Genomic DNA, 14,929 nt, shown 5'->3' with positions numbered 1-14,929 from the left:
GTATTTTCTAGATGTATGTGTATGGACCAATTGTACCTCTCTGTAGTCAACTATCCCTACCTGAGTGTTAAGCCTTGTTGTTCTGACCAGGCTACTCGTGTTTTGGCGAGGTTTGGCTTCCCTTTCTTGCTAGGTGTTTTAGCCTTCCCCCTAGGGTTTGTTGTTGTAGCATCCTCAACAGAGGTTGGTACACAAGCTGCCTTAACAAAGGGCTTGGGTGTACACGTGCAGTATAGGTTACTCTTCAAGTGATCAGTCATTGGGAGAGTAGCATCAGGGGAAATGTAGTCTTGCCTAATTTTCCGCACGCATTTCAAGCAATACCGGCCAGCATTTCTGAACGATATTTTGTTAAACTGGATACGTTAACGGATCTTGTGGGGCAACAAGGGTGTTAATGTTGTTGCACATTATGGCAGCATCTACCAATCGACTATTTAGTTAACTAGAGCCTTGTGATACAAGGGTTCGCCTAATCAGGATACTAAGGTTTTGAATTGAGCAACCCGCAGTTTGGGAGCTTTCTGTTTTATGTATTCGACAATTGTATGTGGAAGTTGAGTGGGTTGAATGGAGTGTGAGTCAGTCAGTGGCTGCATGTAAAATTGTTTGGAAATGTGCACTATTGCACTTTGTGAGATAATAGAAGAAAAGTATTTCTTTTCGGTAGCATACAGTCTGCATGAAGTCTTTTTATTAATGGTTGTTTAATCTATTTTTATATATATTGACTAAATAAAGTTTTTGTAATAAATGTTTCTAGTTGTGGAGTGGAATTGTAGAAGTTGATGTGGGTATATATATCTAATAGTGTTTTTCTCCCTTTGTAAGGGGACAGCATATAGGCAACGAGATTCCAGAGTTTAGAAGCATTCATTAGCTAGGTATTGGGGACGAATCTCGGGGCCCGTTAAAACTCCCCTAATTCTCTTTATTGTATTTGGGGGCAACAAGAGCACCAGTATATTGCAGACAATGCAGATGGCTTATGAGGCTAGGGCTATAGGTTTGCCTGAATTTAGGGAATAGTAGAAAGTGGCCTAGTTGCTGTATATAGTGCATTGGTTAGCTGGCACTACATCAAACTGGCTTACAGTTATGGTCCATACATTCCCGTGGGTTCTGGGTGGGTTTCCAAAACATTCCATGGCTCCATACAGGTGCTGAGAGACTTGCGGCCCACATCTTCAGGGACCACAGAGAACAGAGACCTCTATTTGTAGGAGCTCGAGCTATGGGGCAACAGGATGCATAGCGCAAAAACAAGACTAGTTCCGGAACTTTAACAATCATTGGTCAGTTATACAATGAGAAGCATCAGTTTAATTGTAGCGAGGCTTGCCATTAATATGGTGCTGAGAAGCGTAATCCTTTCTAAAATATGCTGTGACTGCTCTTGCAGACAGAGAAGCTTGGCTTGATTTCCTTAAGTGTTCTCAGGTGCATATAGCTTACACGGCCATTGACAATTTGAGCTCGAAAGGTAGGCATATCGAAACCCTATATGAGGAATGTCACCCCTAAACAGCAAAAGTGGTTAAAGATTGAAGGGACACTGCTGCAGGATGCATGTTTAAAAAATGTGTGTCTACTTTACAGAGGTGTCATGTAATGCCCACTTTAGAAATATACAATTCTCAGTGCTATATCGAGGTCATCAGACTCCTCACAAACCTCATAGTATAAACCCTGAGGTCAGTGGAGAGTTCTCGGAGGCTATGACAGACAGACAGACAGACAGACAGACAGACAGACAGACAGACAGACAGACACACACACACACTCCAACTCTAGAATGGACTTATGAATCAACTATTCAATCATGTGGTGCATGTTGTTGGAGTTATCAGGATTAATAGAATTGTTGCTAAAACTAACATGCTAATATATCTGCTACCATAACTTGGTTAGAAAAATTCACTATAGTTTCTTACCATCCAGGATTATCTGTGCTTGATTGTACCATTTCGTGAGGTTGATTTATTTTTTGGGTCTGTGGGATAGGCATGAGGAGGGTGGCTAATATAGAATGTGTTACGTACATGAACTGTATATATTTCAGGTACAATGGTGACAGCTTTGTAAATTATTAATACAAAATGTATATTAAAAAAGGCTATTTGGGAATCACCTGATGTGCAGACTGCATAAATGAACAAACAAACCTAGAATGGCACAGTAATAAAAACATGCCAGAAACAGGGATGCAAGACTTCATGCATTCAGCAGCGAGAACGCTCAGCTGCAGATTTGCAATTGAAACTATGGTCAAAAGTGAGGAAAGTTTACCTTCAGCATCTGGGCTTTATCTGGTTTCCGTTCAATCCCAAATAGTCTTCTCAAGACAGCACTAGGAGGAATAAGCCATCAAATGCAAAATAGGCGAATGTTGTGAGGGAGCAGTGTATAGGTGGTCACGAGCAGTAGGTAGGTGGAGGAGAGAAGGAAACCACAAGAGGAGAGCAGGAAACTGGAGAAGAGAGCTGGAAACTGGAGGAAGAGAGCAGGAAACCAGAGGAAGAGAAGGCAAAGCTTGTAGTGCAGCTTTAAAGTGAGCAACAAAAGGAAAATATTAGAAAATAATTCAGCTTAGATGTGAAAATCATGGAGGAAAAAGCATTGAAATCATCAAAAGCAAACAGTGATCTAATACTACTGTACCTTGAATTTGTTTCCCACACTGATGAAACCAAGCTTTCCAGCTTTTTGTTTTGTGTCTTTGTTGTTGTTAGCAGATTCAAATAATTCTCCAACAAATTTGTCCTTGGACTCGCATATGAGTGATTCAAGGGACATGTGCAAAGCATCATTATTTTTCTCCACAAACTGGGTCTACAGAGATAAAAAGTAGAGCAGACTTGCACTAAACTCTGAAACATTTCTTGTAATTACTTGCAACCAAACATACATTGCATTTCTCAACAGTATTATTAGTGGTATTACATCACATCTAAAGCCAACAATTCTAAATTCGTAGCACAAGAACAATACTGTGAAGAATGGGTGTAGAATGCCTTCCTTTTGGTTTTGGTGGGGGCCACTGGGGGGGTTCCCCTGTCTTGTTCTATCCATGTTTTGCCACTGGGGGTGAAATGGGAGATGGACACTAGAGGCTTCCCAAGGCAACACATTTTTACTCAACGTGCATGCAAGGTGACCTTATGTAGGTACTATTCTGTGGCAGAAGAGGGCACGTTAGTCCACCAAAGGAGCTATGTGTTGGCTTGGCAGACAGAGAAGGGGACAGAGTCAAAGCAGAAGGTTCCGGGGGAGGACAAGGATTGTTGTGAAAAACAGGTGTAGTAGAGAGGAGGCAAAGAATGGGTCAGGATAGGGGCCGACCCACTTTCCAGATGTGGCAGGGCTAGAATGATAAAGGTCATATGGAGAGATTTACACAAAGTGGGCATATACCCTAACAGATTAAAAGCATAGCAGGAGAATCTCCACAGGGATCTCCCAAATGAGATAGTGTTGAAAGAACAACAATAAATAAAATAACATTTTAGGTGCACTGCATTTCAGTGGAAGACACATGCTACTAAATGGAGCTTGGTCAGAGTCAATATGAGAAGTTAAATTATAGAAAATGAACAGAAGCCTTAAAGAGTATTGAGCTCACTTAGTATCCGAAAATTAAACAGAGGGAAACAGATCTATTTTGTGGAATGTGACAAGTGTGTACAGAACGGCAGGTGTTTGTGGAGCTTGAGCACAAAATCAAAGCAACATTGAGAACTCGTAATATAAAAAACTCAAAATAAAACTAATTTAAAACCATTGTTATTTAAATTTCCTGTTTATGTTTGTCAACTATTAAACACGTATCATGTACAATTTCTGTAAATTATCAAAATGCATTAACAGAGCACTGAGTGAGAAATTGCAAGCATACCGTTTCATAGCAGACAGCTCCGGCAAAATGTCTCACAATAAAGCCTTCATCATCCCGGATATTTCTGTGAACGGTGAGTTTCGACTTCCTAGGAATCTGTAATTAGAATTCAAATATCAAGTGACAATCAAGCAGCACAAAAACTTAAAATTGAATTCATTTTCTTTTTGGGATTATTGTCGGAATACTCAATGTGCTTAAAGTGCAAAACTGCAGTTCCATTTTCCATAATCTGTGGAACTAGGCTGACATTTCTCTATAGTTATTCAGTTGATTTCCAGAGTGGGCGCGTTACGACACTTACATTTTTTTTAGTCCAGCTTGTTCACATGTAGATTAAAAAAAATATGGTATGAAGTGAACGAGTGGAGTTTTAAGATACCTGTCAAAATACTTCAATTTTGCAAAGGCATGACAGACTTCAAAAAATATTGGGTTGCAGGTATAATTCTAATGGTGTTATTGAAAAGGGGTTTACACGTATTCAGTGTTGACGTTAAAAAGTCACATTAAGACGTACAAACTCAAAAAAACAGCATACAAGTTCAACAATAGTATGCTTACACAGGAAACTGATGGCTTAAACAATTTCTATCTGCCCACACCATCATTTTGTCAATTTTCAAATATTTGTGTGAGCAGCTCTTATGAGTTCACCACAACAAATGTATGTAATCATAATGAAGCCTAAAAAGTCAAAATACTTAAAATGTTAACTCTGATGTTAGGTCAAATAATATTGTCTTAACACAGATTTCACTGAACATTGTTTTGATGGATACAAAAGGGTCCTTTTATATGGGCCAATCAATTAATCAAATAGAGGGTTGTGGTACAGCTGCATCAAGTAGAAATAACTATCAAAATAGCAAATAAGGATTCAAAGGGTATATGCAGGGAGTCATATTTTATTTTCAGAAAATATTGTCCTATTGCAAAATGTTTACATCACAAGTTTTTTCTAAGGAAACATTCTTATTGCAAAATAAGTATTCTTTTCTATTACTCTACAATGTTTTAACATGTTTAGGTTTCAGTAAAGAAAAAACAATGTTTCTTACATTTTCCGTGACCCACAACATATCTGCTGACTTCTTTAGGTACCCATCTTTCTCGTCCATCTACAACAAATTGTAGTTATATAAAGTGCTGATGGTGAGTGTGTTATCCAGACGAGGGGCTGCTGCAGTTGGAAGGAGGACAAGGAAGGCAGAAGTCCCTGCAATAAGTTACATTACTCATGAGAACATGACAAAGTGCCCATAACCAAAGTTATGGGCACTGTCTTAACTCTGGCTACTAGGAAAGCCTTTGGAAACGCTTTCAAATAGTGATAGTCTTAACAACTTCAGGTTGCGTGCTGCAGATGGATGGTTTGGTTTCCCTTTACACATTTTTGCCACTAAAGAAAACATGTCTGAGGGAATTCCTGATGACCCCTTACTACCAACGCAATTGTTAATAGGTTGCAAGGGACTCGGGTGGGATATGACAACACCAAAGCAGGAAACATCGGCACTCCGTTTGATCACAGATGATATAAACAGTGGACCCTTTAGTGTCAAAGCACGCAAATGCAGCCTTAATCAGCATTGTCAACGGTGAGGGATCATGGGAGATGTAGTCCAAAACATCTGAGAACCAAAGATTGCAGACATCTGATCTATCCAGATATGCTCTTGATACTTCCCGGAACAAACACATCCACTCAGATTGACCTTGTGCTCCAATTGAACTGCAGAGCACCCTGATGTGTTTCGGGTCAGGTCCTGTGTTGCATACAGCCTTAGACTTTTAGACTGATGTTAAGAGGCCCAAGATGAGAACTGATTGACTGGTTTACTCGCCAATGCCCCTTTGCGGATATCAATTCTCCATAAATAGATATCAAGACAAACGTTATCTTGATACAGATTGACATAAGAATATCCAAGAGGCTCATAATATCTACTTTCAGGAGACCTGGGCTATTGAACCTTATTACATGCAAGGTTATGCTATATTTTATAGCAGACATGAAGGGTTCCCTAAGGCAGACCCAGTAGAGGTAGTATTGGGGAAAAATTCAATTTTGGGGGGTTTTGCAGTGTCATTGTATGGGACCACTATCCTTTTTGCTTTTTCCCCGCCCGTCACTTTTGGGTTTCCTAATTTATTTTGATAAATTACCACTACATCCTTTTTCACTGCTTAGGGCTCCCGGTCAAGGGGTCCTTCTAAATTTTGGCAAGTGGGTGGTCGGCTCATCCATAATGGGTGAGGTGGCCAGTGGGTGGACGCCCCTCACCCATTATGGATGAGCCGGCAGGCTTGGATTGGCCCATAGGGCAATAGGGCAATGACCGTACCAAAAACTCAAAATGCTAGTGTAGGCCAGTCAAAATGGGCCACTTTCTTTGGCCAATGTGGGCCAGTTTAAGGAGTTACTTCACTATGCAGCTAATAGTTTTGACCATTGTTGCTGAATAAATATTCTTTAAATATCACAATTTGTTTACATTTGAACAAAAAACAACCCCTTGGGTACTATTCAAACAGTCTGTGACTAAAGGATTGAATATCCATTTGCAACTGCTGGCCATTTTTTCATTGGTGCCTAAAACCGTTTTATGGTCCAGTCTGACCATGTGAGCTGCCCCTTCCCATTTACTCCAATCTAAAAAAAATTATATATATGACAATGCATTACTTACCGTAAAAGCATTTCTGATGGTTGTATCTGCTTAGATTCACATGCTGGTCATAGTCCGACATCCAGTGGTCACTGCAGAGTATTGCATTTTGTTTTTCGTAGTCGAAAAAGGGACGTCGACAAGGCGTGTCTAACACTATCCCTATATGTACCCACAATCCCTCTCGCGTCGAGGTCCCTCCGTTTGTATTTTTTCTGCCCTGAGGGAGCCTTCTATACGTGAGTGAGTACAGAAAAGAGAGAGAGAGATGTAGAAAGGTGTCTATGTCCCTTCCATCCGAGCGGGGAGGAAGAGTGGGCGCATGTGAATCTAAGCAGATACAACCATCAGAAATGCTTTTACGGTAAGTAATGCATTGTCTTCTGATGTTTGTTAATCTGCTTAGAATCACATACTGTGCATAGACTAGCGAGCAGTACCCGGAGTTGGCGGTGGGTTATGAGAAGGAACAGTAGAGAAAAGATGTCTGAATACTTCCTGTCCCACCTGGGAGTCAGATCTAGAGTGTGCATCTAGACAGTAGTGTTTTGTAAAGGTGTGCACAGAACTCCAGGTTGTCGCTTTGCAGATGGACTCAAGGGGAACATTTGCAATGAATGCTATGGATGCCCCAGTGCCTCGAGTAGAATGTGCTCTTAGCTTGAAGGGTAGTTCTCTCTTAGCAAGAGTGTAACAGAGAGTGATGCATTGAATAATCCATCTAGATATAGTGGACTTTGATACTGTATCTCCTTCTCTTCCTGCTGCCACCGAGACAAAGAACTGATTAGTCTTTCTCAGTGGTCTGGTTCTTTCCATGTAGAACATGACAGCTCTGTGCACATCAATTGTATGCAGACTTTTTTCTCCCGAATTGGAAGGGTTTTGAAAGAACGTTGGTAGTTCTATTGAATGGTTTACATGGAATTTTGAGATGAATTTCGGTGCAAACCTTGGGTGCGTGCGTAGAACCACTTTATCTTTGTGAACTGCTACAAAGGGGTCTAAAACAGAAAGAGCCTGTAGTTCACTTACTCTCCTAATGGAGGTGATAGCTATTAGGAAAGCGGTCTTAAGAGTGAGGTCTTTAAGAGTTGCTTTGTGAATGGGTTCAAAGGGTGAGCCCATGAGTCTGGTAAGTACCACATTCAGGTCCCAGCCGGGAGCTGGGTTTGCTTTCGGAGGGTGTATTCTCTTTACTCCCTCCATGAAGGCTTTGATAACTGGGACTTTCCACCACGACACTTTAAGCTGGGAAGTGGTGTATGCAGAAAGTGCCGCTAGGTGGACTTTAATGGAATTGAACACTAGACCTGAGTCCAGTAAATGCGTCAGGTACAGGACAATGTGCGTGGGGGAGCAGTCAACTGGGTCGATGCTTCTTCCTCTAAACCAGATGACAAATCTCTTCCATTTGCTAGAATAACAGTGACGAGTGTTAGGCTTTCTAGCCTCCCTGAGGATGTCCATGCATCTCTGCGGGAGTTGTAAGTGTCCAAATTCTATGATCTCAGGAGCCAGGCTGCTAAGTTCATGGTCTGAGGGCATGGATGCAGTGTCCTGCCCTTGTCCTGTGACAGCATGTTGTGTGGGCAGGGAAGCTTCACTGGGGGAGATAGGGACATCTCCATCAGGTGAGCGAACCATGGCTGCCGGGCCCACATAGGAGCCTCTAGTATCATGGTAACTTGTTCCTGCTGCATCTTGTGCACAATCTTGTTGAGAAGGGGAGTCGGGGGAAAGGCGTAAGCAAATTTCCCTGACCATAGAATCGATAGACCGTTCCCCTTCGATTGGTTCTGGGGGTACCTGGAGGCGTAATCTTGGCATTGTGAGTTCTCCAGAGTTGCGAACAGGTCTATTTCTGGGAATCCCCATTGTGTGAAGACGTCGAAGACGATGTCTTCGTGCAACTGCCATTCGTACTTTGAGGGCAGAGGGAAGTCTCTGCTGAGTTCGTCTGCTAGCAGATTGAGTTCCCCTGGTACATGTTGCGACAGTAGGAACATGTGTTTGAGAGCCCACTTCCAGATATTCTGGGCCAGCTTGGACAGTCCTGGAGAGTGGGTGCCCCCTTGCTTGTTGAGGTAGTACATGGCTGTGGTGCTGTCCGTAAGGACCATCACTGTCTTCCCTTGTAGGTGTTCCTGGAAGGCTTTTAGTGCCTTGACCACAGCCAGTAGCTCCAGTAGGTTTATGTGCTTGGATGCTACGCTCGGAGTCTACACTCCGTGAGCATTCTGATGGGATAGGTGAGCCCCCCATCCTGTGAGGGATGTGTCTGTGGTTAGAGTGGCTTCCACTGCGGGCGTGGCAAAGGGTTTCCCTCTTACCAGGTTTTCCTTTGTCCACCACCGTAGCGAGAGAATCAAGGCCTGCAAGATCACCACTAGATCGTCCCATTGTCCGCTGGCCTGACACCACTGGCTGTTGAGCCACTCTTGCATTGGGCGCATGCGCAGGCGTGCGTGAGGTACCAAATAAATACATGACGCCATCATTGCTAGCAAGCGCATTGCTTTGCGCACCGTCACCTCCCGACTTGCCACATATTGGGGGATCTGAAACAGTATGTTTTGGACCCTCTCGTTGGAGGGGAAGACGAGGCCGTCCTTTGTTCGAATCAGAGCCCCTAGGAATTGTTTGACTTGGCTGGGGTCTAAGCTGGACTTCTTCTCGTTGATGGAGAAGCCCAGTTGGAACAAAAGGTCTACAGTCTTTTGGGTATTGGAGAAGCATGTCTCGTAAGAATCCCTGGTTATGAGCCAGTCGTCGAGGTAAGGGTATACTGGGATGGATAACCTGCGCAGGTGGGCCGCTGCCACTGCCAGTACTTTCGTGAATACCCTTGATGCAGATGCTATGCCGAAGGGTAGCACTCTGAACTGGTAGTGTTTGCCCTCTATCATGAACCTGAGGTATTTTCTGTGCACTGGCAACATTAAAATATGAAAGTATGCATCTTTCATGTCCAGTGTTGTCATGTAATCTCCCTGTGATAGCAGTGGGATTACTTCCTGTAAGGTCAACATACAAAACTTTTGGGGTTTGACAAACTTGTTCGCTGGGCGCAGATCTAATACAGGGCACATGGTTAGATCCTTTTTGGGTACAAGGAAGTACACTTAATAAATACCTTCCGTTAACTGAGATAGAGGCACAACCTCTATAGCTCCTTTTTCCAGTAGCTGGTCCACTTCTTGGAGAAGGATGGCGAGGTGTTCTGGTGTCATGCGTCGTCCCCTCGGGGGTCTGTATGTTGGGGAACTGTTGAACTCTATACAGTAGCCGCGGGCTACGGTGGATAGTACCCAGCGGTCTGATGTTATTCCCTCCCATGCTGGAAGAAAGGATGTTAACCGGCCCCCGACCGGCGATGCATGGGAGGGGACCCGAACCTTCGCGTCACTTGGTGTTGTTGGTGGCTTGGGAGCCTCTAGGGGTGGAACCCCGGCCTCTCCCCTTGCCACGGTGTTGACCTCTCTGATTGTACTGGCCACTATTACTTTGGTAGTTGTTGGCAGAATATTGAAGTTGTTGATTCTGTTGCTGGCGTTGGCCACGAAAAGCACGCTTGTTGCCAAATCCCCGCCTGTTAGGGGGCTTTGAGATTTGGTCCAAGGTCTTTATGGTATCAAATTCTTTTTTCGCATTTTCCAGTGCGTCGTCCACTGCCTTTCCAAAGAGGTTAGACTCTTCAATAGGCTTGTTAATGAGCACCGCTTGCGTTTCCGCCTTAAACCCGGAATTGCTAAGACAGACGTGGCGCTTCAGCAGAATTCCCTGTACCAAAGAGCGGCCAGCTGTTTCCGCTGCATCGAGGGTATTCTTAACGATGCATTGGTTGACCAGAGATCCTTCATTAACTGTAGCCAGCAATCTAGTCTTTAGGGGTTCAGGAACTTCCTCGATGTCTTGCTTAAGCTTTCCCTATTGCGCATCAGCATAGCTTGCCAGCAGTGTGTTATTATTGGCAATTCTAGTTGAGAACGCTGCCGAGGTGGTAATTCTTTTGGCTAGGGCATAAAGCTTTTTCCCCTCTTTATCCGGGGGTGCCTCGCTGGTAGACAGTGGAACCCCAGCCCTTTTCCTAGTGTTAGTCACCACTAAGGAGTCCGGGATTGAGTGACCCTTAATATATAGTGGGTCTGATTGAGAGGGTGAGAACAATTTTTCTATTCTTGGATTAACCCCTCTTACTAGTGCAGGGGTGGCCAGTGAAGGGTTGATTTGTCTCTTAACAGAGGCGAGTATTTGAATTGTTTGGCTGGTGGGGGGGTTTTCTTTGATAATCCTCTCCACGAAGTCAGTGTCTGGGGTGACCTCCCCAGTTTCGACCTCAAAATGTGCTGCTGCTTTCCTCAGCAGCACATTAAAGGTGGGCTGGTCGTCAACAGGCGAAGGGTTCCTGACTGGTGTGGTTTGAGGAGACCTGATGTATATAATGTCTGGCTCTGTAGACCCTGATGGTGACTGCCAGGGATTTGGGTCAACCTCACCCGGGTCTTCTTCGTACCCTTCCTCACTTATGTTAGAGTCCTCATGGAAGCCTTCTCCCTCTTGTTGGTTTTCATCATTAATGAACTCCTCCTGGAAGTGAGTGTCCTCTTTGGTGAGGTCGTAAGAGTTCATATCCTCCTGAAAGGGGTTATAGAACAACTTTGGGTATTTAGCCCTTGGACTTTCTAGGAGTACCTCCCTAGGTCTTTTAGGTGTCCTATTTTCTGGAATGGCCATGAATCTGTCTAACTTGTCCATACAGGACTGGAACTTCTCTAAGGTCCACTGAGGTAGGCCAGAGCGGTCTGGGAGTGAAAAAGGAGTCTCTTCTCCTTGTATTCGTCTAGATCTGTCCCACAGCATCGAAGATAAGGTGCCTTCGCCTTCTGACAAGTGTTCCGGCAGGCTAGGGCTTTCCGTCGACGGCAGGAGCTGTCCCAGCCTACTTTCCGGCGCCTTCAGCGTTTCTATGGCGTTCTGCGCGGTTTTCGGCGTGTCACTTGACGTCCGTCTCTGGCCGTCCTTGGAAGATATATGTGCGAGGCTTTCGGCGATCTTTCTGTCTGCCGAGGGATCGCTCGCCGTCGCGCTAGGTACCGTCGAGTCTTTACTGGCAACGTGCGCGCTAGGTACCGTCGAGTCTTTACTGGCAACGTGCGCACTCTTACGAGGCGCGTCGCCGCCTGAGGGTTTGGGGTTAGCGCCCTTATTTCCAGAGTGCCCGGTCGCCTGTCGCGGGAGCGGTGGCGGGGAGGGCTGTCGACCCTTGCGGTCGGCGGAAGACGCCGGTGGGCCCGGCGCCTCCGTTGGCGCTCTGGCTGCCTTCGTCTTCGACAAACGCGTGCCGTGGGGTATGTGTTTTTGAGATTTCTTGTGTGCGTCCTTGTCGCCGGGGTGTTCATCCCCATAAGCTGGGCGTGAGCCGGGCTTGTCGGGGCCAGGGACGGACGAAGAGGAGCGCGAACGCTCCCTCGAGAGGTCTACAACCTCCGTTACGGAGGCCGTGTAATCACTGTCCTCGTCACATTCGGCGGCGGCAGCGGGCGAGGAATCTGACCTAGACATGGCGTAGGCCGCCCACCTTTTAACTCTACGGTCCTTTATCGTTTTGGGCTTAAGTAACTTACAGGCCGCACAGCCGTCCTCCTTGTGATCGAGGGGCAAGCAACGGTTGCACCGTTTGTGCTTATCCTTCCAGGTATATTTGCCTTTGCAAAGTGGGCAAAACCTAAAGGGCGTCCTCTCCATAGCTGAGGGCAAGAAGTGTGATTACGACCTCGAAAGAGAGGGAGGGGAAAGAGAAAGGCATTCTCGGAGAGAAAAGAAAAGACCACACAACCCCACTCTCCCTACTGTGCAAGGCCGGCGAGGCCAGGCCACGTGTTCGGCGATGCCGAAGGATCTCCTCCGCTCGTCCTTCCGTCGAAGATCTTGCTCGGCGGAGAAACAGCTTGCAGCTTGGTCGAGGGAGGGATCTATATGATAGATATTAATAATAATAAACGACCAAGGGTCGAAGAAATGATTTCGCAATGTCTCTCGAGGAGCTCTGCATAGAGGCGACCAATAACTGGGCGGAAAAAAACTATCTGAGGGACCTCGACGCGTGAGGGATTGGGGGTACAACGCACGTCACTATAGGGATAGTGTTACAGACACGCCTTGTCGACGTCCCATTTTCGACTACGAAAAACAAAATGCAATACTCTGCAGTGACCACTGGATGTCGGACTATGCACAGCATGTGATTCTAAGCAGATTAACAAACATCAGAAATATATATACATATATATCTAAATTTTTTAAATTTATTTATTTAACACATTTCATGCTCGGTTCTGGCGCCCCCCCCTCCCGGTATACGGCCACGCCCCCCTGGGGGGCGCGCCCCACATTTGAAGACCTAGAATCTAAAATATCCACTTTGTGCCCAAGGATAAATATATCACCTTAAATTGATTTTAGGGGGGGGGGGGTATGCTGGTGTGAGCTAATATTCAGTTTTGTCTTTACCAAGTATGCAAGCCGATTTACTGCTATAGTAGCCCAATGTACCTTTATGGTTGGCATTTGGGTACAAATGAGTTTTGTAAATGCTACTCTCAGTCATTTTATTTTGGGGGCTTCGTTTGTTCAGGAAAACCACAAGCAAGGCCTCCAACGGCTGCTCTGCCCACTTGGGCTCTTTGTGAGCCTAAGATGGCAGCCTCCATAGTGGTTTGAACGGGTTTAGACCAGTTCCTGTCCTGGGTATGCCACTACACTTTCAGTAGTGGGCCAGAGCGTTTTTTTTGTGGCCAACCTGATTAACTGGTGGCCAAAACCTTGATTTAAATCCTGTCTTGGGATTGGTGGGCTGACAGACGATTTGCTGGATATTTGGAAGGGGAGCAGGTTTTCTGAGACCCAGTCTGGCATGCTAGTGGGACTGGTGTCTCTTGCCTGTGTTCTTGTGTGCATTTTCGACTGTGGGGCATCCTACCCAGGTCTTCATTGTCCTGCTGCTAGTTCTCTTTACTTACCTGGGCAAGGCCTTCCACCATTGGATGGTTTTATGGGGCATTTTACTGCAGTCTACTGCCGTTTACTGGGAGAGAAAGGGGCCAGTTGAACCTCGGAAGGTTGGCCAGAGAAATGAGGTCAACCAGTCCAGTGCCAGGCCCGTGATGCTAAGGGTTTTATGGAGCCGAGTTGGCAGGGTGGCATTATTGACCATGTCAAAGGCAGAGGAAATATCCAGAAGGATAACAACTGAAGGAGAGTCTTCACGGGTGTTCAGTAGAGCAGTTTCCGTGCCTCTGGCTGCTCTGAAGCCAGACAGGTGGTCGTGGAGACAACCAACAGATTCAGTATGTTGGATCAGTTAGGAGATGACCAGCTTCTCCAGGAGTTTGCCCAGGAAGGGGGGGGGGGGGGTAATGGAGATAGGGTCGTAGCTAGTCGGGCAGGAGGGGGTCAGTAGAGGGCTTTTTGAGGGGAGGATGCACAATGGAGTGCTTGAGGGGTAGCAGGAAGGAGTCAGTGGCAAAGGAGTGATCACAGAAATCGGCCAAGGCTGGTTTAAGGGAGTCAATGTTGTCCTTGATAGTTCTGGAGGAGCAGGGGAGCACCTGTTTGGAGGAGACTTTCATAGAGAGGACTTGTCTAGAGACCTCATCCGGTGCTCTGGGTGAGAAAGAGGAGAGTAGAAGGGAAGGGGAGAGAGAGAGAGCCAAGGGAGGCCTGGGAGCTGGGGAGGGAGGGAGGATAGATGAGGGAGGGGAGTAGAGGAGAGTGAGGACAGGATGTCCTGAGTTTGGCAGGGGAAAAGTGGAGACTGCAGTAGGATTGGAGAGTTCCTTGCAGATTTTAAACAGTTTGTCCGTATGGTTAATGGCCCCAGAGATGCTGGCTTGGATATGGGCCCTCTTCTTCGAACGGATGGAGAGTCTGTATTGCCTTTGAACCAGGTGGCAGGCCAGTCTGTCAGAGGATGTGCCTGATGCCTACCACATCCGCTCAGAAACTCAGCGTCATACCAGGTGTTGCGCTTGGAGGCAAGCCTCATGCAGATCCTCTTGACAGGGGCAAGGATGTCCAGGGTGTTGGTGATAGAGCGGTGAAGATTAGCAAGGGCAGAATCACTGTGGAAGTCCGTGGCAGGAGAGGAAGGGAGAATGAAAGTGGCGGCAAAAGAAGAAATTGACATTCGCTTCATCGGTCGAATGACAGAGGAGACTGGCAGTGCAGGTACAGGCTTAGCCAAGGGACCAAAGAGATCCAGATGAGAGGACAGGAGAGCATGGTCAGACTAGGTGAGAGGTGTATTGAGAGGGTTGGAGATGGGGATGTCTGCTGAGATGAGAGCATCCAAGATATTTTT

The 14,929-nt window shown here is 45.8% G+C and overlaps 1 protein-coding gene across 8 annotated transcripts in view; it reads right to left on the bottom strand.

The window, feature by feature from the left end:
* MYO6 (myosin VI) overlaps positions 1–14,929 on the bottom strand; it is a 1,279,197-nt gene that overhangs the window by 432,610 nt on the left and 831,658 nt on the right. For all 8 annotated transcript variants that reach the window (XM_069606282.1, XM_069606276.1, XM_069606277.1 and 5 more), the window contains exons 17-18: positions 3,896–3,991; positions 2,662–2,832 (exon numbers count right to left, since the gene is read on the bottom strand). In XM_069606282.1, the coding sequence (XP_069462383.1) occupies positions 2,662–2,832; positions 3,896–3,991 (267 nt within the window). The remainder of the gene's footprint in view (positions 1–2,661; positions 2,833–3,895; positions 3,992–14,929) is intronic.

This window comes from Ambystoma mexicanum, chromosome 4p (genome assembly GCF_040938575.1).
Source record: "Ambystoma mexicanum isolate Mex_15411 chromosome 4p, UKY_AmexF1_1, whole genome shotgun sequence".
Taxonomy (NCBI): Eukaryota; Metazoa; Chordata; class Amphibia; order Caudata; family Ambystomatidae; genus Ambystoma; species Ambystoma mexicanum.
This window is presented reverse-complemented; position numbering and strand designations above follow the sequence as displayed.